Genomic DNA, 27,801 nt, shown 5'->3' with positions numbered 1-27,801 from the left:
TTTATTTACTTGCTGCTCTCAGGATTGAACGTTAATCCTCAAACTGGCTTACTGTGAAACGAAGACGCCTTGGGCGCTGATGAGTTGTTAGGTAAAATGTACCTAATCTTATAATCTTTTCTACTTTTACATTTAAGTTTAAAGTTTTATTGAGAATATTGTTTACTTCCCTTGTGTCCCGATCTTTTTGTCCTTCGATGTTCTCGTTGACATCATTTGGTAGAGAATTTACCACGACATTATGTCTCCTGGATTCACGATCCCGTTCCTCCGCCTTATCCTCTCGAATAATGTATTTTATTATATTCTTGTCACATGTTCCATTTCCGAGCGATTTTTCCAACTTTTCTAACCGTGTTTCAAAGGAATCCATTTTTGTTATTTTTTTCCCCGCATGAAGAGCATCGCGATCCTGCAATGCATACACGAGAAAAGAATTCTTTCCTCCTTTCCTTTTACATTGAAGATTTGTGTTTTCCATGTAGTATATTTCTGACAGTAAAAGTTTTCACAAAAACCACACTCGATACCCTTAAAGTGATATTATGGGCATCTTGCAGTTTATAGGTGTCTATCGCAACCGTTGTTTATTTTTGGTGTTTTCACTTCATATACACTTATATTTATTATTTCAGCGTTAACATACTAAAAAAATATCCCGGAAAGAGAAAAATATTGCATTTGAATATCAACCGTTCTTTCGTTTGACAACTGATCATCCATGTACGATGTGAACCTAAATTTAGGTTCAGTGCAGATTATTAAATGTGTAAATTAGTGTCAAGGTGTCTTATAGTCAGTTAAGTGTTAATTCTGGCTTAAACATAGCTGAAGGAGAATCTCATTTTACTACGGCATGTAAGGACTGCAACCAACTGTTTGGTCAGAAAATTAAAGTGATATTATGGGCAGTTTTTGAATTGAGCTGAAAAGAATTAACAGGTCAAAAGAGTTAGTTAAAATGCGGTTACTGACCAATTATCAGCAACCTATTTTGCTACCAGTTGTTTATAAAAATATATTTTATATTCGATATTTTACGTGACTCACACAGTCCTCTAAGCCGAAATGATCCGTTAAACAAAATTGTGTCTTTGTGTCGTATGAACGAATCTGCATTAAAACTAAATTTAAGTTCAACGCATTTGCTGTCATTACCACACAATTTTGAAGGTGCCTTGAATGTCGGAGTCACGGACAACAAATCCATAACGTATTGCCGGTAGCATCCCTCACTCTTGACCAGTGTCTTTTCCTCTGCACAGTTCAGCAGGGATACTTTGGTAGCATAACTTTTGCCTGTCCATCACGACCGGCCCTTCCGACCTCCTGCCAATAATCATCCAATGTTTCGGTGCCCCCCCCCCCCCCTAGTGTAATATAAACCGTATATCTGGAATGTTTATCCCAATTCCAAATGCAATTGTAGAAATGGGGAATCTTGTACAAGAATCTGGTTTTGTAAACTCTTCCAGGATTGACTTAAGATCCCTGTTGCACATATCAGAATGGTACAGCTTCAACACCTTTGTGCCATTTGCATCAGCTGCATTTTCAAGGTGAGCCGTTATGTTAGGCAAGTCTTGCCATCTGAGTGATCCTACTGGAAGTAAATTGCACTTTTAATTAAAAAATAACATTTTTTATGGGTACTGTGTTATATCTACATTAGTTCATGCTTCATTAGTTTGTTAAACTCAAGTAAGTATATTTTCAATTATTTAATACATTCTTATATTCTTATCATGTCCATGAAATACTGAATTGATTCATTTTCATATAAAAAAATAATTATACAAGAATCAACATATGAAAATTAAAACACCGTGCCTGTTTCCATTTACCGTTCTTGAATTGATAAAACGGTAAACGGAACACGAGGGGCGCTCCGCTGATTTGGGGAGATAAGTCGTGATTGATCTTCTTGTGCAGTTTTCTCCCTTAGATCTTATTATTTTTTTTAATACATAAATGTAGTCTGTAGACAATTATAGAAGAAGAGTAGTCGAGTCTTGGGACAGCTATTGTTGGCTACTCTAATGGGATTTAAATAGATCTAGTAACATTAAATTATGATACAAATGTACATGTCTGCATTTGTTTAAAATCATTGGATTTGAGTACATGTATCACACGCATTTCGATAATCATGGCCCAATAAATATCTTTTTCAAGGAATTGTTTTCTCTTAAAGTAATTAAAACAATTGAATTATTTAAATTGTATTTATATCTGTTAACAAATGAAAAAAGCCCCCACATTATTGCTAAACATATACATTCAAATAATATGGTGAACAATTCCCCGGAGAGCATAGATTGCCTCGTAAAGCCCTGTCACGGCAAGTCGTGTGCCGTCCTGGTGGACTCTCGTACCACGCAGGTCTTGCATCCAACCAGTGATTTGCAACAAGTTGCAAATATATGGTGCGACACTGGTCCTGAATTTCACACTGAATAGTGTTATAAAGTTCAGAGCATAGGTTTTAATGCCTTAAGCAATGGGTTTACGAACTGTGTTCTTTTTAAAGTGTTTCAGAATGATTATATGTGGTGCTTCCTATATAGGATAAAGAAAATTTGCTTATAACAATTATACAAATATTTGAAACTCTTTACAAAACAATTACATTATAATAATAGAAAAATCAACGCTTTTTAAAATCCATTATTTAAAATACCATATCAGATACAACTATGACAATGTTACAAATAATTAATTTTATGAATTACGTTTTTTGGTACTTTTTTCCCAATTTGTCGAATGACTGTTTAAATGAACTGGATGTGTATAAAAGTAATAAAATGATACATTTTTCGACTATTGCATGTACTTTAAGTCTTTAACAGATCACGCAAGCCAACGCTTGCTTGACGGCGCGTTCCTCTTCCCTGCTCACGGACACCACCACATTGAAGAACTAATCAATAAAATAAGCTCTGAATCTCATATGTATCCTCGAGTCAGCAAATCATACACGTACAGTTACAGATATACAAGCTTTTCTATAATGGTATTCGAGCTTCATTTTAGGAGACAACCAGGATCTAAAACGGAACGTTTCAACGCGTGCAAGTGGTTTCTATAGGCGTGACGCATGCTATTCGCCTTCTTTATGAAACGTAACATTTAAAGTCAATTTTTTGCGGTGTTGTTATATCATTGGAAGGTTAATATTTTGTTAGCATTAACTTAATCTTGAGCGCTCTTTCCGGAACATTAAATATGTTGTTTAATTAGTTATTAAATAGGCACATCGATCAATATTGTTTATAATATTATATAAAATTATTTCAAGCGCAAAAGGTTTCATATAAGGTGTGAGGTTATAAGTCTTTCAGAGCTAAAATCACTCGACATCACCGTTCAGCTGTGAAATGTAACATGTATTTGTACTTAATCGAACGACTTGGAAATTATATACTAGACACATTGCACTTAACCATTTCATAAGACTCAAACATTTTTTTATTTATTCTCCGTTGGTCCTGTTCTTTCTTTCAATATTGACAGTACTAATACAACTTTAACATACTATTATGTAAAGTGATGTTAAAAATAAAACGTAGGGAACATTTAAGCAGCCGCCGCGGATTATTGTGCTTCTTAAAACATAATTGGGATCTAAGGAGTAATAATAATTGGAATACAGGACTCAGGGGAAGGTGTTTTACAGCTCTTAAAATGTAAGGACCTCACCCTGATTATCGGACTTAAACGAGTTTGTTTTTGTAAAATTAGTACTGAATTGGCATATTATAAGGGCGAATAAGTGTCATAAGAGGCTAATTATAACCCTATCAATTCGGTTGGATCGACATGAAATACCGGTACGTTGGCAAACATTGAGATTGAAGATTATGATCATTTCAATTTAGAAAAAAAATACATTATTTGGAAGAACAACTGAAAATATCAACGTCTTCTTCCCTTAGGCCAGCATTTTTTTATTATTTGTTTAACGGGAGCGCCCGACCCTATTTTTTGACAAATAAAAATAAAAGTCACTTTCGTTTTGTTGTTTTTTTACATTTCACCCGCCGACCTGGTATTTTATCCAAAACAATAAAAAATAATAATTGCGCAGATTGCCGAAAGTGTTGTTCAAAATTTGTTTATAATACGGGTTGTTTCGTTGTGCCAAGGCGACTTATAAAACGTCAGCGATTTTCATTGGCTATTGCAGCCAATACCACACGCTATTAGCCAATCTGTTAGTATTTAACAAATAATTTTCATATTGCATTTCCGAAATGGCGGACATTTACAACAACGAGACCAATGTAGCATATTTTAAAATCAAATTAATTAAAAACGAAGCAGAAACAATTTCAATTAGAAAAGTTAAGTGTTCAGAACACCATTGTTGACATCATTCCCATATTATGTGATACGAAATTAAAAATAATTAGAGTTTTCGCAGATGATGCAGTGGTGTCACCATCAATAACTTTCGATGTGTTAAAAAGTTTTGGGTAGGTTTAATAAATATTATGTAAATCCTGTAATAGTTTTATAGATAAAAATCAACATCCCGAAAATGTCCAAGAAGTACTACTTTACGTTTCTTTATAATGAACATGAGGACTGAACCACGGGTACTTGCATCAATAATCCCATTCCCCACCCACCCATATATATTCTATATTTAGAACATAAGTATGCAACACAGCTTCTGAAGGAAATAACATTGGGTCCGGATGTTCGTATGTCCGTCAAAGTCACAAGAAAGTTTTCATTATTTTTCTTGACACGGTAGCAAATTAACATGCTTATTATTCTTCATTAACTTAAAACAAAACATTTTTCCATATATTAAACTGTATAACTATTTTTATATCAACATTTTTACCATTTTTCCTTTACATTTTGACCATTGTTGGTTATATTGTGACCAAACAAAAACTGGGTACCTGTTAATTGGGGTCGATTGGTCATTGTCGGCTCAGGTACTACTTACATGTTCCCCGGGTACTCTTAAGTATACTTACATGTACCCCGGGTACGGTAAATATACTTAATCGTACCCGGTCGACATTAGACTGTATCCGAGTTGTATTCCCGCCCAAAGTCCGATGTCGTGAAACGCGCTACCGATTATCTTAAACAAACTTTTATTTAAAAAGCAACAACATCATCATGCTTTTTAAGTATGAGTTTCGATAATATAGAGGCCATTTTACAGAAAATTGACATAAATGTGAATATAATTTATTATAGAAATATAGCCGACAATGACCGATTTAGCGTTTAAATTCCCGGTACGTTTAAGAATATTTACCGTACCCGGGGTACTGTTGTATGGTATCATATATTGAGTTCCTTGTAAGTCATTGTGTTTTTAATTTTTAACTGTTGTGTTTATTTAGGACACAGTGAAAATTAATATGTATGTTGTTTAAGCCATCATAATATTGATAGTTTTCTTGATCATGGATATTAATAGATATGAACATTATATATTGTGTGTTCACTTTACATATATGAACAAGATCAATTCAAGCGCAGTCTGATCAGGATCCAAAGTGTTCGCTTAACATCTTTAGAAGTACTGACTGAATGTTGAGCAGTTTGGATCCTTATCAGACTGCCCTTTTGGACCCTAAATGGTCGCAATTGCCCTAAGGTCCATTTTCCTGTTACGTGGCTCTTTTTTTTTCTCATGATTGATACAAATTATCATGATGTAAAGTAAGTCTGTTGTATATTAAAGTGTATTTTCTAGTGTGCATGTTCCACCCATGGATGAAAGTTACAAAGTTGGCTGTTAAAGCTATTAAACAATGTAAAAAGTTTTCAAGTCTTTTTATTTAAGTCAAATGCATGCTATATTTGTTATAAATATACATATGATATACACTCAACAAAAGTTTAACGATCACTACAATACGCTACACACCTGGCTTGTTTTATAGTCTCTATTAAAGACATCTAGTATAATACATGCGACAGGTGCTTTTACCTATAAATATATATAAAATATGTTTACTATTATTATAAAAAGCTTCTACAACAATGTTATGAGATATATAAAACACTTAAAGGTTAATGCAAGTATGCATAAGGTTAAATTGGCTGAGTTAAATTTTCAAAAATAAAAAAATAATCGGTTTAGACAGTTTTAGTTTTATTTATTTGGTCGACTGCTCACTTTTCATGCTTTTATTTTTATTTATCCCCCCCCCCCCCCCGACTCAATGTTTTTGAAAAAATTCCCGTAAAACAATTAATAAAAAATGCTGGCCTACGGCGTGTCTTTTCCTCCCCCAAAATTGCACGTAAGAAGCCATGCTGAGCGAAATAAGTGATTTATTCTTATGTAAGGGTAAAAAGTACACGCAAAATCCACGAATGAGTTACCTCCCTAAGACAGCAGCACAGAGCAAAGATCTATAGATACAAATGTTTATTAACAGATCTTTGAACAGCGCCACTCGCTTTTCGTTTTTTTGTAAAACGTAATATCAAACCAAGACCGGTAAACGGGACCAAATTTTAATCATTGATTTTCGTTATATGAAGATTTAAACGAAATTTTAAGAGGGAAATACATTTCGTATTTTGTTATATAATTAGTACAACAAAAAACGATATAAAGACGTAAATTTTGTTTTCGTACTTTGTTTTTGTTTCGGTTATTAGATAATCGGAATACGAACTAATATCCGTTATTTTTCATGTTTCGTTGTGTCGAATTCAAAACGAAAAAGGAAAAGACGGTATATACACTGACTCTGCATGAAGTTTAATATCTTTGTAATTGTTAGAAAAAAATAACGTAATTCTTGTATCAAAAGAGCAGAATATTTATTTGATCTGATAATAGAGAAATCAGTGTATACTTATTCGTGTTTTTGTATGCGCAATATCACAGAAACTGATTATGCCGGTCTCTAAATACTGAATACAGACATTACAATCTGCAAATTCACATTATTTGCAATAATAGAACAAGATCAAACGTACTCAGATTCACAAATCATAGGGAAATAACAAATTCGATAATTGATCACTGGTTCTTTTAATTACTAGTATATGTAATTACATCTCATTTAAGAGCATCTCTGTGGTTTCGTATAATTTATTACTCAATTTCCTGGTTTCGCAGTAATTTTACTGTCTAAATAGCAGTCGTCACTTTGTGATTACTCGATATTTCATAATATCTCTTTCGATAAAACATGTCGCATTTTTTTTATACCGTTTCATTTCTCTTCGACTAAGGAAAACAATATTTCTAATCAAAATAGTTGCCAATAACAAATTGGTTAAATATCGTTTCATTTATGGCAATAACGTTTTGCACAGACTTTTGCTCGAAAATAGTTCTTTAAGGATTTCACAGCAATGTATTTAATACATGTATTTATATTTATAACATCGATCATAAATATCAAATTGGCAATAAAGAACAGACGAAAGCGGCGAGAATAGACCTTTTCGTGAATTTTCATGGAAAACACAATCGCACATCGAAGTGTCTCACATGTGTAAGTAAGAATTTGATTTTAAAAGGTAACTACGAAATCGAACAATAGTAGCTTCATTTATAGGTAGTCAGGCTTATATATTTAACCCATTTATGCCTAGCGTCTTGAAAAACCTTGGCAAACAGCGTAGACCCAGATGAGACGCCGTATGATGCGGCGTCTCATCAGGGTCTGCGCTGTTTGCTTAAAGGAATTTCTGTAAGAAATATTCTAAATATAGAAATAAATATACTAGAAATCCCTAATTTTGGCAATAAATTGGTCCAATTTAGAAGGATGGAAGAGTCCACTAGGCTTAAATGGCTTAACCACACCGAGGTTCTGGCTTTAAATTAGCGATACCTGATAAGAAAGTCAGTCGCATGTAAATTGAAAATAAATCATCCATACGACCACAAATCTGCACGACAAAACGTCAAAACATAGGATTTCACTTCGTATGTATTTCACGAACTTGCTTTAACAAATCGGAGGATCAGATCGATGTTTTACAAAGACAAGAATTAAAAATGTGCCAGAATAAAGTCAGTCGCATGTAAATGGAATAGAAATCATTTGTTCGACCACAAATATGCGCGAATAAACGTCGAAGCATATTATTTCACTTCATATGTAGTTCACGAACTTGCTTTAACAAATCGGAGGATCAGATCGATGTTTTACAAAGACAAGAACTCAAAATGTGCCAAAATACACTTTTGGTCCGAATCTTCTAATATCTTGCTGTAACAAATTATATATTCAGTCGTATAAAAAAAAGAAATAAGAAGTACTTCGATTCATTTATTTTGATCATAACTCTCAAGTGTTTCGCTTCAATACAGCCAATTGTGACCTTTTTGAAGTGTCATATGCTGGGTTGTTTTGATTTTTTGTCAGTTTAACTTTTTGTCCATTTAATTGAAAACTACAGAAACGTCTGTCACAGTCCAATGATGTTCGTTGGTCCATTTCCCAAATTTGATCACACTGTCCTTAAATATAAACACACAATTAACGTGAAAATTTGGCCGCTACACACAGCCCAAAAAATTCATTTGTAATTCAAATACCTTCATAGGAGCGCTTAATGAAGATCGACTAAACGTAAACACATCAGTTATTCAACTGATGTTAGCAAGGTTATCGGATTTTCAAGTGCTATACTGTTTACGTAAATGTCATTGACGGATCGTGAAGAGATAAACAAAAATGAGCAAACATCATAGTATCTTTTAATATGTGTTTGCACAGAACTTGGGTGGGGGACCAATAGTAAACAACGGTCTACTACTCGTTCAAGACGTTGTCATGAACTTATTAGGAGTCACGTTTTTTTCCAAAATGCACACAAATAACTAAAACGTATGTCCAAAACAATAACACCTTATGACGTACACTCGTTTGCATATCCAAATATAGTTGCGCATGCACGTATGTTTGACCTAGTGAACAAATACGTAGGCCGACAACAACCTCCTCGAAAAATATATCGCCTTCCTTTACCTCTCAAATCCTATTAATCGGAGGTTTAATATTTCGCCAGTCTACCACTGCGAAAGTTTAAAAACTCGCCAGTCCAGTACTCCAAAAGTCAAATAACTATCTGGTCCAATATCTAGTAAACCCAGTTTCTGTCATGTCCAGTTTGCCAACCTTCTAGAGTCTCGCCAGTCCAGTATCTAACCAGTCCATTATCTCAACAGTCCAATATCCCACCAGTCCAGTATCTCACCAGTCCAGTATATCTCCAGTCCCGTATCTCAACAGTCCAGAAGCTAACCAGACCAGTATTTCACCAGTCTAGTATCTAACCAGTCCAGTATCTAACCAGTCCAGTATTTCACCAGACATTTATCTCATCAGTCCAGCATCTCACCAGTCCAGTATATCTCACCAGTCCAGTATCTCACCAGTCCAGTATCTCACCAGTTCAGTATGTCACCAGTACAGTATGTCACCAGTCCAGTATCTCACCAGTCCAGTATCTCACAAGTCCATTATCTCACCAGTCCAGTTTATCACCAGTCCAGTTTCTCAGCTATGTCATGTTCATATCGTTTTATATGGATGACGCAGTTATTTAAAAAAAGTTAATCCGGGATTTCCGAGAAGTTGATGATTGCACGTAAGGGAAGTATAATTGACGAAAATATGACACAAATACTTGAAAAGTGTTGTGGCAGATGAATGAAACGGTAACAATAGCTACGAATATCAAACTAGATAAACGGGATGTTTACTCGAATATAAAAGTTTACAGAACAAGTCCAAATTATTTTGATTGTACTCGCACATATTTATTGAATTGTAAACTATCTGTATTTAAATAAGTGTTTCGTACACAGCAGAGAACATAAAAGATAGCCGATCCCATACTAAAGCACATAAATGCACTCATCGTTCAGTTTGTATACCACAGTCCACGACGATGTAGCAGGATACGTGTTACTCTGAAGCGAATTAACAACCCATAATGCGTTTCGTGCTATATTGATGAATTATTTTAATTTAATGTATTCTGTTTTTATTTATATGAGCAATTTCTGTAATTCACGTGTTAATAAAATGGATGATTACTAGTATATATTTACGAGAGAAAACGTGTCTTTCCGAATTAGCACCTATAAATAAACGATGAGGGAAGTTTTGCTACGAGTCAATAGTGTTATTTAAAGGCTGAATTGAAGTACAAATGATGTCAGTGACAGACATTTTAATAATATGCACGTGCGCGTCGAGTTTCGTATTCATTCTTTTCTCGTGCTCGAGTTTGCGCAACCGGAATCGGCGACTGCCGCCAGGACCAAAGGGATATTTATGTTGCGGAAACAGTTTTCAAATTGACTCTGATCATATCCATCATAATTTAAAAGGTCTCCATGACGATTACGGTAAAATCATAAAATTTCAAATATTCGGAACTAAAGTGATATCATTGTCGTCTGCTAAATATATTTCCGAAGCGTTCGAACTGAACCCATCTTGCCAAATTGCCAATGACAGACCGACCAATTCTACGTCGGATATTTTTTACGGACGAAAACACATCGGGCTAGCAGACTGGAATTTCATCACGAGTTTAATGCGGGAATTCCATAAACTTTCCGCCATACTGGTATTCGAAAAAGGCGGAAAACTCGATCAGCTATTTGAAACGGAAATCAAGCTTTTACATTTGACTTTTATTAGTGGACGAAATGTCGATATAAATCCTCACCTACATTTGAGATTATTTCTTCAGCATCTGATGTCCATATTGGTAAGCAAGCTTATTTTCCCTATTTATAATTATTGCTAACCTATTTATTTCGATACATACTGGCTATAATATGCTTTCGTCACTCCCTATGAAGTTATGCGCAATTATTGAATTCATTCTTTCCTTATTGATTTTCTATCTTACTTGAAGGTGTTGAAATGTATTTATGATAGCTTATTGACTCAGTAAACACTTTGATATTCGAATAAGTCAACTAAATGGGATTAATTCATCCGTATACTGACATTGTATTTAAATCAATCACTGGATATATTAGATCTATCATTCCGGGATTTAAACATAAATTTATGTGACATGCATCGTAAAAAAGTCAACACGAATTTTCGTCACATAGATTTATCGTGACAGTTTGTAGACACTAAATAAAAACAAACAAAATAAAATCTTATAAAACAACAAAACTACAAAAAATAAACATCAAATACGGATGTAATCTGCTATTGCGAACACACATTGAAGGTTGTATAATCGATTTAAAAACTACAATCCCCTAATAGCTTAAATAATAATTTATAACAAATATACCTTTTACACAAAAAACATATTTACATTATTCATGAATTACTACCATCTATTAACCAATCTAAAATAGATATGCCTTTTAATGTTTAAGTTTGATATATTACATGCGTGAGATACAACGAACGTATTTCCGGATGCCTGCGTTACTGGGCAATCAGAATTTAATCGTGACATTAAAACAGTTTCTTCAACATACATCATTGAACACTAATACGCTCGTTTTGAGGAGTTTGGCTTAATGTAAATACACAAAGCAAATAGCTGTCTATCGTGAATAGATAATGGGCTATTGAAAGCAGAGCGCCTGTTCGCTAAAAGGTGTAGTGATATTATGGACATTTTTCACAGTTGAATTGAGCTGAAAAGAATTAACAGGTCAAAAGAGTTAGTTAAGATGTGGTGACTGACCAATTATCTGCAACTCTTCTTGCTACCTGTTGTTTATAAAAATATATTTTATATTCGATTTTCTTACGTGACTCACCCAATCCTGTTAGCCGAAATGATCCGTAAAACAAAATTGTCTATTTGTGTCGTATGAACGAATCTGCACTGAAACTAAATTTAGTTTCACATCGTACATGCATGATCAGTTGTCAAACGAAAGTACGGTTGACATTTGAATGCATTATTTTTCTCTTTCCGGGATATGATTTAAGTGTGTTGATGCTGCATTAACAAATATAAGTGTATATGAAGTGAAAACACCAAAAATAAACAACGGTTGCGATAGACACCTATAAACTGTTAGATGCCCATAATATCACTTTAAGCCCAAATGTTAAACCCGTTATTAATTATGGGCATCTAACAGTTTATAGGTGCCTATCGCAACCGTTGTTTATTTTTGGGTGTTTTCACTTAAACGTTAATCTGATGTTTGCATCATTTAATTACCGCAGCGTTCCCTTTCAAACGACTAAATCATAATAAACACGGGCTGAACTTCAAGCCTAATCGTTATAACCAAATTCAAAACTACTGTGGAATAGTATAGTGAAGTTAAAGCGAAATTATACGATTTTGTCAAATAATTATGAATTTATGTAAATGTGTAAAAAATTATACATATATTTCAATAAAATTAAAATATAAGTTAAGAAGAACATGTCTCGAAAAATTCGAAATAAGCTATATATTTAATTCTGAAATCGAAAATGTCTGTACAGTCGAATTCGCCAGCCTGTATATCATGCATGTGCGATGCAAATCTAAATTAAGTTGAAAGGTTCATTTGAAATATAAATATAATGACAATATTTAGCAACGCTTCTGGGTTTTCGTTTAGACCCAGATTACATGAAATTAATAAACATATTCATAGACGGCCTGGAAGTACTTACTAGTTATTTTTTTCCTAATGTCAGTAAAAGCATTACAACATAACAAGAAATGGTATTCAGATTCAATAGTATTTAATGAACATAGTCTACACACTCTATTACTGCGATCTACATTTCTGTATGTACCCGTTTCAATTTCTAGATTATGAGAGCCCAGACGTAGTCTTGTAAGGGATATTCTTGATTTTTCATGTGATACATAGTCTTAATAGTCCTCATATTCAAAAGTACTTTTAAATGTACAGTAGTAAGATAACTTAGACATATTTGATATGGATTCTAACCATGTTTGTTGGAACTGGTCACGGATCCGCATTTTCAATGAGGCAAAATTAATGTTGACATTAGGATTTTCAAAAAGATCACCATTCCCCAGACAATCAAAGTAGGATTTGCATGCTTTAAACGAGCAAAAGGTATTAAGATTTCGTTGATTTGCGAACACTCTATACACAATGGAGTTTGTATTATTCATTATTTTTATATTAAATTTAAGAGCTCTTTGTTTACACAACACTGCTAATGGATATCTGCCGGTTTCACCTATTACAGCCATATTTGATGTTGCCTTTTTACACCCAGAATTATTTTCAAAAAATTTAAATGTAAAGCATCAATTTCCTCAAAGTTATATATTCCCCATAAAATTATACAATCAAATAGATATAATTTAAACTTTACATCCATTTTAACATTATTAAATAAGCAAAGAAAACTGATATCCTTTCAGGGCTTGATCAGGGAGAGCTTGGACAGCATATCGCAAATTACCTGTATAATACAATTTTACACCTAAGTAGCAAAAACAACAATTATTGTGTGTCGATGGCAGCAATTTTAGTAATAAATGATTAAATTTTACTGTAACACCGTTTAAAAACCTGACAGTGGACAGGCGATATTATTACAGCGATATTTGAACGCGACTGTCAAGAAAAATATCGAGTATCGCTTCTTGTGTCTAGTGTCGCGGTCTGAAATTAGACCGCGATACACGAGATTCAGATAATATGGGCGATATTTGATAAAATAAAATATCGTGCGTCGCCGCGACTGTCAAGAAAAATATCAAGTATCGCTTCGTGTGTCTAGTGTCGCCCTTTGAACGCGACACTATACACACGAAGCGATACTTGATCTTTTTCTTGACAGTCGCGGCGATACTTGATATTTTTCTTGACAGTCGCGGTGATACTTGATCTTTTTCTTGACAGTCGCGGCGACGCACGATATATTTAACACGATATATCGCCTTTTTGGCTACCTACACAAGGGCGATATATCGTGTTAAATATATCGTGCGGCGCTGCGACTGTCAAGAAAAAGATCAAGTATCGCCGCGACTGTCAAGAAGAAGATCAAGCATCACCGCGACTGTCAAGAAAAGGATCAAGTATCGCGTCGTGTGTTTAGTGTCGCCCTTGATGAAAGAAGTGCGAGATTATAAATGGCACTATCCGGATTCCGTAATATACTCTTAGGTTTCTCTATCGCATTTTACAGACTGAAACCGGTCATATAGATAAAGGAGGACCAATATCTCTGAGGTGTAATATTGTTTAATATATGTTGTCACAAGATTTATTATCGAATCCCGGGTAAATACAGTTTCATGCAATTGCAGTGCACGTTTTGCAGCAATAAAACGAAACTTAAACCTGCTTTTTACATAATTTCACGAAATTTATTATCGAATCCCGCCTGTTTAAAGTTTTAATCAATCAAAGTGTGCGTTTTGCAAGATAGATTCTATATTTGAAATATGAAATGTGAAAAAATACACATACAATAATTCTTTGGAACGAAATCACTTGCATTGAACATCAAGTTAACTGCAGTTTGTATTTTAGAAGCTAATATGTATTTAATGTTCATGCCATTGAGCATTGAATATTGGGGACTTAAAATGATAACTACATTCTTTTCAAGTTACCGAATTAATATACGTACCATCACTAAAATTATGTTTCAGTTAAGCTTTATTTAATTTAATTCTTGCATAGTTGATAAATCTACTTATTGTATTATTCATTAAGCTTACCGTACCTTATATAGATTGAATAGCGATTTTTTTGTGAACTTATAGAAGGTTTAAACGAATATCAGCACAAATTGTCTTATATCGGGACGCCGGGACAATCACCCAAATCGCGGTCCCGTCGAGATCTGGCATGTATGTTTTAATTCCGTTATCCATATCTCAAATCAATGATAATCTAATCAGATTTTATTTTCTCACATTTATACCCATTAAATCGTCGTGGTTCTTATTCCAGAAAAAATACCGAAACCAAAAGCATACATATGATCGATGGAAAGTAATCCAAATCATTTAGAAGTATTGTAATAAATTAGAATTACGGTATGTGTTTTCATGAAACATCTTACATCTTATGAAACTAAACAGTATTTATTTAAAAAGAAGAGCACAATAATCAATGATCTTAAATAAATATTATTCTATCCAGCTTTTCAAAGCTGCACATAAGATACGATTTATCGTGGCATTTGTGGCAATCAGGAATAGTAATTTGCTCCGGACGGTCATGGGTTCGTATATTTTAATATAGGGTTTAAAATCGAATTTTCGATTATATTCGAATAATGCCAAACGAATAATCGAATATTATTTCCAGTATTCGTTCCCGCTAAATGCAAGATGAAAATGCAATCCGTTGTACTATGATTGTCCCTAAAGCCAAATTATGCGTCGTTAAAATTTTTGTTATTTTCACACCATTTATTTATTCGATTTCTAATCAACAGAGAAAACAATTTAGCAGTAATATTGATAATAGTTATACCCCGATAATTCGACGGATTTTTAGTATCGCCCGTTTTGCTATGGCCATGTGAATTTAAATTTAAATGCAGTTGTGTGTATAAATTAAATATGTTTAAATAATTATAATGTTAACAGTGTTGTTGTTTGTTTTTGTTCAGAATCAGGACCGGTATCCGGCCTCATTACCAATTGAAAAAGTATATATTTTTCCCTAATGGGACCTTTAAAATTCCCAAATAAAATTGTTGTGTTTTTTTTAGATCATCGTTTAGTTAATCTCCCATCCAGCTCTTCAAGTAACACTTTATTAAATGTAATATTGAAAACACGTTTATTCTCATTTTTGAAGCATTTGTAAGCAAAAAAAAACACTAATTTTCATATTTCGGTCAAAACTCGGCGATTTTTCCCAATCCAAACCCAATTCCCAAAATGGTAAAGAAAAGAAAACACGATATCTTATGCGCAACCGATAGACCATTTAGACTTTAAAAAGTGGTAGGAAGATAAATTATAGTTTTCATACTTGAATTGATGAATAAGCATGAACAAAATTGATATTTTAATTTGTATTCTATTCAATAAATGTTATTTCGCTTGTTGAATATAATGTAAACATATTCTTTCAGAATCAATGAAACTTCTTTAAAATTGTCACTTTATCAAAATTTTTACATGTATAATTCAAATTGTGTATCTATATTGTGAATAACTTATATTATATTTATTATTCGTTTCAGCTTATTGGAGAAACCTTGGACAGAAGTGTCCCCGACAATAATGTTTTGTGGGAATTCATTGACCTTCTGTACGTTCTAATTGACCCCTCGGTAGATGGCGCGTTGCGGACGTTTCCTTTCTTACGACGTCTACCAGGTTACTATGGCAATATATATCGACAGACGATCATCGCTCGCGACAAAGTGGCTAAACGATTCTACGAAGACCGAAAGGTACCCATCAAATACTGTAAAGCCATTAAATTTTGTGTAGTACGAATTTTCGTGGATTTCGTTGGTCCACTGAACCACGAATTCAAGTACCAACGATTATTTATACATTCTTTTAGCCGAAATTGGTCATTTCCGAATGTCATTTCTCGACATTTTCTTTTGTTTCGGTTATCCGAGATATTTGTTTTGTAATATTTACTTCACTTCAGTAGGTCACATTACACAATTGCTTGATTAATTAAAATATTTCCGAATTGAAAATGTTTTCTTCCACTGAATCGTTAGCGACCTGTGTCAATAATGCTTCAGTCATAGACTGAGCCTTTGCAAGGTCGGGCAATTCTGCTATAGTAGGGGAACGTGTCTTAACTGTTTCCGTTTTCAACCATTTTGAAAGAGACATTGTTTGATAGAGATATGCTAGTTAATACAATATGTTGTTTTCTTGATAAGTGTCCGGGTAATAATACTTTTTTACGTGACGTCGTCAAATTAACAGTTTGCAGATTAATCACATATGTTAATTAGTGCCAATTAACGTTAAAAGAGATATAACGGTTTTCACACGTGTATTTTGGGGACCTTATTACTTAATTGTTACTACTAAGAGACCGATTGCGCTAAGAATTGCACATAGTGTCAAAACAACATTGATGGCAATTAGTGAGCAGGGACCCACATGTGCGCCGCTTTATCGATCTTTTCGACAATTATTGGCATTCGGCAACACTTTCATGCTTCAGTGTACATAAAGCCAAAGTCTTCCTGTCAACACAGATTAGCAGATTATGCTTCGTTATTACTCTGGTTTCGTTAATAAAAGTTTAATTAGTATTACGGTCAGTATTCTCAAAAAATTTGAAATCCACGAAATTACGTGTCAACGAATTTGTTGATTTTTATTAAACCACGAAATTTCATACCGGCGAATTTCTATACGTTTACAGTAAATGAGTTGATGTATTTATGATGTATTCAATAAAGCAGATTATGATCATATTCGGAAAAAAATATTTTAAGCATATTTACCATCTTAAATCTCTCTATAAATATTTCAACTGCCATGATTTTAGTGTGTTTATGCTGTCGTTATTTTTGCTCACATAAAACCCTTTCATTTAAAGAATAAGGAGTTGACACAGCCACGTGCAACTATTGCCCGTGGGCTCGAGCGCGGGTGCTTGATAGCATACGTCCTTCCCAAATTTCAACTACATGTTCTTTTAGACGACCAATTTTAATTAGAAACTGCAATCATTGCATTTGGACTCATTCTTCTTTATATCTGTATTTTACAATGTAAATATTTACGATCAAATAAACCTTTACGGGATTAATTCGTTACGATACTTGAAATGTTTGTGCCACACTCTTGTATTTAAACTTTTTTTATATCACCTTCAAAACCTCGTAAAGGAAAAATACCATCTTTATTTAAACTAGATTTTAAAAATACATAACCTAAAGCATTATCGCTGAATGAAATATTAACATTGTCTCATAACAAATAATTTGGAATCGTTTTATTGCTATTTAATGGTTAACTTTTTGTGAATTTGTTTCCCGTACAATTATATGTAAATCAAATGCATCATGTTTACATAAAGATTTCTCGTTAGGTTGGTCAGCTAACAAATGTCGTACAAGACACCTACATTTTAATCAAATAATGGTCATGAACATTCCGACGTAAATTATAGCCGACTTTCGGTGCTTTAAGCATTTTGTTTGCTCATTCCCACTTTCTTATTCAAAACGAGTAGCCCAAAACTTCATTAGTTAGATATTTTCGATAAAAGTCAATATTTGCCAAGTTTTATAACATATTTACTCTGGACTTATCCTACTGTTTGTAATTTCATTTGCCTTGATGGGTTGATCCTCAGTTTTGCAATCACACTCCTTAATTGTGTTTATGATATGGCGTGAAGTTAACTGTTTTGTGGTGTTGTTTTTTTTAATAGGACACGATGCTTAGTTTGTCGATGTTAACATGTAAAGATCTTCAATTGTTTGACGTGTTTGCAGTATACCTTCTAGTGTTAGCGCTATTTAGTTTGCAAACGTCAATTGTTTGACGTGTTTGCAGTATACCTTCTAGTGTTAGCGCTATTTAGTTTGAAAACGTCAATTGTTTGACGTGTTTGCAGTACACCTTCTAGTGTTAGCGCTATTAAGTTTGCAAACGTTTGTACGAATTCATTTTTTAATAGTGAAGCACATACTCTGCTTTGTTGTCTTTTATTTGACTGGAAGTGTTTGTCGAATGTTTCAATAACGTGTCTCAGAATATTGAAACGTTTCCCCAATAATAAAATCATGAATGACAGAAAAACAAGATTTTTATAACGTTATTGTCTTGTGGTACAAACTGCTGACGTAACACTCGGAATATTTTTTTTCGCCCAATAGAGTATCGAAATCTAAAGGTGCAGTGGTATGTAAACATGATTACTTTCGTAGACCTTGGCTAAGCGATCTTTCATCTTGTTGAATGCATACGAATTTCTCTGTTAATAAACAATATAGTGACTCAGAAAAATGCTAGAATTTGTTTAGTATATACAAGTTGTCTCATAACGATTACAATTAAACACGATTTCCTGAATGTTGGATTTTCCCACAAGAATCCTTTATCCAGTCGAGTTTAAACAATAATTTGCGTGTTATAATTTATCGCAATTCGAGGTAGGAATATTTGCATGGGTGTTAGTGGTTCACTTAATAAAAGTATGAATATAAGAAAGAAGAACGTTTAGTTAGTTCGACTTCGTTGCTATTGATTTGGATATGTATAGCGATTTTGCAGATATTGTGTATACAATGATTATGATGCTAAACATGACATTCTTAAATGTCTCATTTTGAAGCCGAAGCGCTTTCAGATTATGATCGCACGCATTGCATTTGTGATCACTATGTTATGATGGTTGTATCGTTCTGACGTTTTGGCGGGTTTGAAGGTCGCAAGAACGACAAAACCAGAGACAACCGTCATAAGTGTCGCCAAGTGACATTACAGTTATTTTTACATGGCTAAATTAAACGTTTGCAAACACTCTTGCAGTCACATGTTTCTGTTTATACTTAATGAATCTTGCCCACGACCATTGTTGTTAAAATGCCTTTGGCTGAGGTCGAACATGTATACAGTAAATAAAAAAACTTGGCCGCCAAGGGCAATACAGTTTTTCTGATATGGCTACGTTAGAACAGTGTAAACACTCAAGATGTTAAATTGTGTAACATTGCCTTAAACATATGTTATTTTGGTAGTTTGTATGAGTTCCGATCTTCTGAAAAATACAGCCGAGATAGGGCAGAGCAATGAATTTGCCTAAGTGAAACCTTTATCACTCTGGACGTCACGTTGTTTACACAATCATAGTGACTATTGCTCAAAATATATGTTCAAATGATACTTAGACCTAGTTTGATAATGGTACTGGCATGTTGAAAAATATGGATGCAAATGGATGTGGCTGTAAAGCTTGTACTTTAAGCCAATGCGCAACCTTTGCCCAAATGTTGATGAAGTTTCTCTGCGAAGATAATTACAAATATTAAAGTGATAGCTATGAAAGGATGATGATGACGACGAAAACGGACACATGGAGGACTTTGATGAATATAATATATATATATATATATAAATATATATATATATATATATATATATATATATATATTCATACATACATTGTTCTGTCTTAGGCATAGTGTCATCTATCAAATGTTTGTCTTTATAATGTAATGGAAATTGACAATTACTATATAATAATGTGCTTTTATTCACAGTTTATTCTTACAACTAGTTGCAACGCATGACAGAATACAAATATGACAGCATGTTGTATTCTCTCTTTAAATATCAAATTCAGATAACATCTCAAAAAGTAAAAATTCAAATAGTAAATGCTCATCATCGCAAGCTTTTTAGATCATCTTTTGCCGAGGCCAAGAACAATTTTCATTTAATATTGCAGATATTATATCTGGGCATAGTTATACACTTTATAATTTTCTGTCAGGAACAAGGTCATTTAATCAACTAGAAAAAAACTGGAGAAAACTTTGCAAGTATTTTTTTCAAATCAGCACAAAACTGGCTAAAGATTTTATTTTGTTATAGTAATATCTCTATCGAGTTTGGTATCAGGCCGTTTAACACTTAACTGCCAAGGATGAGGTAGTTTTCTTGTTGGACTTTATTGACAAATTGTGGCAAAGCAAATTATGACATTTTTAATCAATTGTCATGAAACTTGCTCATTATCGTGTGTTCTCAAATAAGAAATATATCGAAAGAGATTTAAAAAGTCCGATAAAATACCTGCATGGTGATGATGCAGTTTTCGTGGAATGACATGATAAAAAAATATGGGTACTTGACATTTATAAAATGAAATTATTTTTTAAAAGTTCCACCAATCAAAAAATTTTGCCCTTGCATTATGTTCAAACTTTATCAGAACATGTGTGTCACTGCCCAAATCAATTATGTGTCATAAGGGGTACAACGCTTCATTAGAAGTCAAATTGATAACACAATATTCACAAAGGCAGATCAAATCAATCAAAGTTTCTATGGGTCTCAGAAGAGCGCACAATTGTTTTTAGCCCTCTTGTTGTTGTTTTGTCGCGTAAATGGGTCGTTCTCTCGTCTTGTCTTGTTTCTGGGTTTGAATGTCGCCAACACGGCAAAACGCCAAAAAGACAAATGTACACACAAGAATATCACAAAGACGACAAATGTCGCATGGGCTGTGTCTTTAGTCGTTTTGGAGGGTATATTTGTATTTTATTTTCGTCTCCAAGTATCGGCAACGTTCTTCATATCCGCAAACAGAACAGAATGGGAGTGAGAATCCCACGTGATATAAGCTTATTAATTCATTTACAGATACACGTAATTATGCCGATTGATATATATTCTATCAATTTATATCCGAAGCCTAACACCCAAAATCTATACCTATTTTATATTGCCGCTGAAAACTTAGTGCTAAAACTTTCAATAAAGTTCTTATATCGACGAATCCTTTTCCTTGTTTTAATTTACTGATGGTATATGTACTTCAAAGAGCTTTCTGCTGAGAGAGATAAACACGGTGAGTATATACGTCAATGATTTTTTTAAACATTTGATTTATTTGTTTCTTGACAGAAAAGACTTCACTAGATTACACATTCATGTAAACCAGTATCTAACGTCCGTTGTTTTGGACGTTGTTTTGGCAAGGTACATAACAAAATAGTTCTTAAAAACTCTTGCAAGAGCCCAACCCATTTGCTGTTTCCCGTTTCGTTGTTTTATTACATTTGAAAATGCCACAATAGTCTGATCGCTTTTACACCCGTTAACTAAAGTCACGCGTCTACAGTGTTGTTGTATTTAGCTCACCTTTAGGTTCAGCTATTTTCTCTCTGTTTCTTCTGTCGTCAGTCGGTTGTCGTCTATGTTTCGCTCGGTATCACTATTGACATTTTGATACAATATGGATTAAATAAGGTCAAAATATTCATATTGACATCATCTAAGTTGGGTGCGCATCTGGGTCACATGCCTTCAGATCTAGGTCACCGAGTCAAAAGTAAGAAAAACGTTTTACCACTTCAAAAAGAGGTCAAATCTAAGATAAACCTTTTTAAAATCTAAAATCCACACCAATGACTCATATTGATTAAAGAGATATTGTGGGCATCTTACAGTTTATAGGTGTCTATCACAACCGTTGTTTATTTTTGGTGTTTTCACTTCATATACACTTATATTTGTTAATGCAGCATCAACATATTAACACAATATCCCGGAAAGAAAAAAATAATTTTAACATCAACCGTACTTTCGTTTGACAACTGATCACGTATGTACAATGTGAACCTAAATTTAATTTAAGTGCAGATTCGTTTATACGACACAAAGACACCATTTTGTTTTTCGGATCATTTCGGCTTATAGGAATGGGTGGGTCACGTAAAATATATAATAATATAAAATATATTTTTATAAACAACTGGTAGCAAGATGTGTTGCAGATAATTGGTCAGTTACCACATTTTAACTTACTCTTTTGACCTGTTAATTCTTTTCAGCTCAATTCAACAGTGAAAAATGACCATTATATCACTTTAACCTTGGTAAGAATGTCTATCATGATAATATAAAGACAGTTTAAAAGCCGAGTTCGAATCTGGGTGACTTTTATACACAAACTTATAAACCAGGTCAAATCTTAGAAAAACAAACTTTGTTACCGCTGTAGAGGCAACATTTACGATTGAGTTTCCATGAAAATCCGTCAGAATGTTTTTTGACATTGTCCGGGCAAATTGAAAATAAATGTACTTAAGTAATTCCAACAACTTGGGTACCAGGTAAGGTCTAACATAAAAGCTTACCACTCTAGATGCAACATTTATGACTCAATCACATGCACAGAATGATAATCGTTACATTATCTAAGACAAGTGTGAATCTGGCTTATGTGCCGCCATCTAGCGGCTACATAAGGTTCTATCATACACTAATTGTGTTACCTCTAGAGAAGGTAACTGGAAATGCAGAATGTTTATCTTGAAACAAAGACAGATGTTTAATTTTGGTCATTCGCTTCCAAACACTAGGTCACCAGGACAAATCTTAGTAAAGCGTTGTAACCCCTGATGGATCCATATTTTTGACTAAATTTTGATCATACTTTGAAGCATAAACAATGTTTCTCTTATCAATCAATATATATAAACAAATTATATAAGGATATTGAGGTCAAAACAAATCCCTGTTGGCATTGTAACTTTTTCAAAATGTATGCTGTCATTGGAATGCCTATAAATGGTATTATTGATTAAATGGTTATCTAAAATCGAACCCTCAATTATGAAATACTTTCAACAACGGAAAGCAGTTTCAAATATTTTTGACGCTTTTAATGGTACTTCTAAGATCTGCATTAAGGTGTATGTATTGATTTACTTTGGTGTAAAATGCCTTAAATATAGATCATAGGGGGGTCTTGTCTATTGTTTTAGTTGCTTTCCTCAACATTTTACTCAAAATTGGTCGAAACATTTGTCGATCCTTTGTTCAACGTTTACGACTTTTCAAAACTAAGTTCAATATACACGCGGATATTTACAAAAAGTGTGTGATAAGACTTAGGTCCAGTAAATTGAAACACAATGGTGAGAAAGGTGGATGGATCTGTTTTGTTTTCTTATTTTAAATTGTATAGTTTCATCGGAAAGGTTTGCTTTCGTGAGAAATCCCAGAAGGGCAAGCAATCAAACCACCACGCCAAAAAACGAGAAAAGTAACACGTCTTAGAAAAACTAATTGAATGTTTCGCAGAACCAAACTGCATAATTATATATATATGTGTTTTTCTTTGTGCGTCTTCAGGCGAGCTACAGACCAGGGAACATACGGGGCCTTGTGGACGTCTGCATTCTGAATCAGCTGGAAGAGCTCAACAAGACCGGTAACTCCTGGCTAACTGACGAACACATCAAGGGCCTCATCTTTGACACACTTGCTGCTGGTATGTGACGAGAAACGCAAACTTGAATCGGGTAACCTTATCATATATTATAAATAAGTACCACTCAAACACGTGCAAACGTATTATTCGTATGAACTAATGTTAATTTTCTTTGATGAACTATTGTTCAACAGTTCCTTGGTTATCAATGTAATGTATGTGTCAGACACTCTGCTTACTTGCTAGCAGACATGACAGACATTTTGATTACGATTCACATATGACGTCATCATTGTCGGTCCTGTGATATGATTCGTCATTTTTATTACGCCATTCACGCTTCGTGATTTATTCGGTTACAGGTATGACAGAGATTTTGAAGACGCTCCGCCTCTTCCTGCTGCTCATGTGTCACCACCCCGAAGTTCAGACCAGACTACATGTAGAGGTCGAAACAATCATAGGTACTATGAAGAAACATAGGTGTCATTCACCGAACATTTTCATAGTCAAAGTACAAGACAAATTGGGGATATCCAATTGCTAACGTAACCGCATGCTATAAAAGAGTCCATTTGAATCATAAGATGGCTAAATTGCAGCAAGTATGAAACTCGTCGTGTCATTTAAAAAGTGAAACAACCGTGGTTCCTCTTTCAAGACTTACGTTCTATTCTTTTTAAGGTTCGGAGCGTTTTCCGTGCCCCGAAGACCTGAAGTGGATGCCGTACACGCAGGCGGTGATGTTGGAGATATGGCGCTACGGTTCACAGACGCCGCTCGCCATACCGCATCTTTGTCGGAAGGACGTCGAACTAGACGGCTACCTCATAGAGGCCGGCTCAGTGGTACGTACCGTTTCTTGATAGACTGGCACCGTTTTCTCAAAGTTTCTTTTTTGAACCGAAGAAATGTTTTCACACATAAAAAAAAGAATATAAATATCATATTTTCACGTCGAACAAAACATTGCAGAAAATTAATGTTTCATTTATGCCATACATAAACAGTAAATTTGTCCAAAGCGCTTCTTAAATGACGAAATAATCCCGATTGATATACCTGAAATGCAATATTATATTTAGTACTCACCTTTAGTGGCTAAACGTCAGATAAAGAAAGGCTTTTTGACCAATTAAAGCATATACACAAGTCGTTTGATTTCAAAATTTATACTGGTGTAATAGTGTGCAGAAATCTAATAATACCCACTGCAAAACTCAGCGTTCAAAACACTTAAAAAGAATACCAATCATTTTCTATTTTTACAAAATATGACATACGCACTTTTGGTTTCTGCATTATTCCACGTTGTTTTGAATATGATTTAGTAAATGAAGCAATTTTATGCAAATCGTCTAAATTTACAGTCACACAGATCCCTTAAATCTTTGTAAAAAAAAGTTGATGACATTATTTTATCAAAATGTGTATTGTTTTACTTTTTTAACAAAACGCTTAGTAACTGTAATATAAATGTTGAAACATTTACTGTCAAGCTTCCAATTTTTGTTAATCTTAATCAAATTTTATTCATAATATATATTTACCATATTGAATAAAATCCCCTTTCCCAGATCTTTCCGAATCTGTACGCTGTTCACCACGACGAGGTTACTTGGGGAGACCCTTGGGAATTCCGTCCAGAACGATTCCTAAACGAGTCTGGGGAACCTCTTCCTTCCGACCACACACTGATGCAAAAGTAAGGCTGTTCCGGTGGCTTTAACATACACGAACTTAAACGTCTCACTAAACACTGATCTTCTATTCCTTCTCTTAGTTAAAATCATGATTTTATCTATTTGAATAGAAGAACGAAAACTCCCCAATACAATATAATAATGATCAATACGTGTTAGGGAACCTTATGTAGAAAAGAAAAACAACAGAGTGTATTGCATAAACAAAAAGGTCAATTTTATGTGAATTTCGATACAGTAATTTACAGTTAGGTAATTTCATCTTAATGATACAGCTGAAGTCAGATACGAAAACTATATGAATCGGTCTGAAGGTTTACCGCTCACTCATGCTCAGCACAATGTTTAAATGCAATGTAAAAAGACTTTTGGTCAGTTTTCGGTGGAGAAGGGTTGGCGAAAGTGGGCCATCCTTGTTTGTAAACATAATTCCAGTTTATAACATATATTTTCATATTTTTTATTACATATTTTTCAGCATCATCCCGTTTAGCGTCGGTAAAAGGGCGTGTCCTGGGCAGGAATTTGCGCGCTCCAGAATATTCGTCACTATGGCATCACTGATGCAGCGCGTGCGAGTGATTCCCCCTGAAAACAGTAACTTGCCTCCGGCTGATCCCCGGCTCTACAGCAAAGCGTATCCGATGACGGAACCACAGTTTGAATGCCGCTTCTTGCCCAGAGAGGATAGCATTATTTAGAACAACTAAATAAATGTTCCTGATAGGGCACGGTCAATAATATTTAAGTTCGAAAAATGGCGTGTGGTCAACTCTGATCAAGAGGTTAGATTTGTATTATGTATTATACATTGTAAGATCGCATATTTTAATTATCCATCGGAAGTCCATAATATTATTTAACGCTTGGCGAGACGAAGATTTTCAGCGTTTATATGCAGTTTAGTCTTCAACATTTATGAAATATAAAATCTGTACAAAGACATTAAACTTGTTTTTCCTTGTTACTTCGTCATCAATAAGTGTTTCTATAAGTGTTTCTATTGACAGAAATAGTACACGAATAGCTAATTGAACACATGAATGCCTTGGTGGCAAAACAGAGGTACGCAGCTGTATGTATATCTGTATAAGGAAATCCAATTACTGTTATTACAATAAATGTTCTATGTCTTACGTTATACGTTGTTCTTGACTATATAATGTCCACAATATTAAGCAGTTTATTCGACTCTAAAAATAATTGTTTCTGCCGCCTGTTTATTGTGTAGCCAACATAGTTATTCTTAACTCAGACTCAACTCAGAATCAATCCTGAGCGAATGCGTGCGTGAATGCGCTTAAAGCTCATCAAATGAAACGTAACATATACATATCTTACCTACACGCCGAGATAGTGTTTGATTTTGACTTAATTTAAGATCAAATGATCGCCAGTCGGAATGCTTAAATTTGTTAAAATGATGGCTCAATTAACATGTTTCAAAAGTACAATTTCATTGATTTGTCTATTCAGAAAAGTTGACAAGTATGCCAAATTATGAACAATGCTATAGAACGGATAAACAAAATTTAATATCATTATATGATGATTGTATTTGCATAAAATATGTTGTTGAGAGGGATTATGATTTAAGAATCTATTCTTGTTTATTTCAATATTAAAAAGCAATTGCGAGCAATCTAAATAGATCTTTCAAGATTCAGTTGTATACCCCGTTGATTAAATGTTATTGTTTTTCGCTGATCAGATCTGATCTGAATTTCTTTTCGATGATGTTCGAGGAAAACTGTGATCTATTTTTGACGAGCATGTCTTTAGTGTGTGACAAAGTAGCACCATCATTGGGAAGGAACATTCACAGAGAGACCCCTGTAAAAAAAATCAACACAATTATTAGATTCGTAAGTATTCATGTACAATAAAACATGTTTCCTTCTTGCATGTTCTTAGTGGCATCAATTGAAGGAGAATTAACCAAATTAAAAACAAACAATTATATAACAGATTTTTATTTTATTTGTACTGATATAATCATATGCTTTGCATTAATTGAATGGTTTAACCGATGTGTAGTTTGCTGTCTAAACCCATCAATTATTATATGTTATTATTAACCTGTGTTGATATTGATGAACGGTTTTCAAACGTTTTTTCTGTCTAATTATCAAATTGGAAACATATTTGATTATATATATATACATTTTTTTTTATAAATAAGAAAATAGTGACGTATGTATTTGTGTAACCATGATTTTAATGTTATGAATAGGAAGCACACCGAAAATACTCTAAATAATG

The 27,801-nt window shown here is 33.9% G+C and overlaps 1 protein-coding gene across 1 annotated transcript; it reads left to right on the top strand.

Moving 5' to 3' along the window:
• The first annotated feature begins 21,210 nt into the window (after positions 1–21,210).
• Positions 21,211–26,449, top strand: LOC127838138 (cytochrome P450 2U1-like). The gene is made up of 6 exons (XM_052365744.1): positions 21,211–21,216; positions 23,758–23,896; positions 24,199–24,300; positions 24,521–24,684; positions 25,414–25,541; positions 26,018–26,449. The coding sequence occupies exons 1-6, from the start codon at positions 21,211–21,213 to the stop codon at positions 26,238–26,240; spliced, it is 762 nt and encodes a 253-aa protein (XP_052221704.1). The 3' UTR covers positions 26,241–26,449.
• Positions 26,450–27,801: the final 1,352 nt, after the last annotated feature.

Source organism: Dreissena polymorpha, chromosome 1 (assembly GCF_020536995.1).
Source record: "Dreissena polymorpha isolate Duluth1 chromosome 1, UMN_Dpol_1.0, whole genome shotgun sequence".
Taxonomy (NCBI): domain Eukaryota; kingdom Metazoa; phylum Mollusca; class Bivalvia; order Myida; family Dreissenidae; genus Dreissena; species Dreissena polymorpha.
The sequence above is the reverse complement of the archived record's forward strand: the minus strand, read 5'-3'. Positions and strand labels throughout refer to the sequence as shown.

Bases quoted from the DNA above. Each gene is read 5' to 3' on its own strand.
- LOC127838138 (XM_052365744.1), top strand. The intron at 23,897-24,198 runs GTATGTGACGAG...ATTCGGTTACAG, and splicing joins CTTTGACACACTTGCTGCTG to GTATGACAGAGATTTTGAAG. The intron at 25,542-26,017 runs GTAAGGCTGTTC...CATATTTTTCAG, and splicing joins GACCACACACTGATGCAAAA to CATCATCCCGTTTAGCGTCG.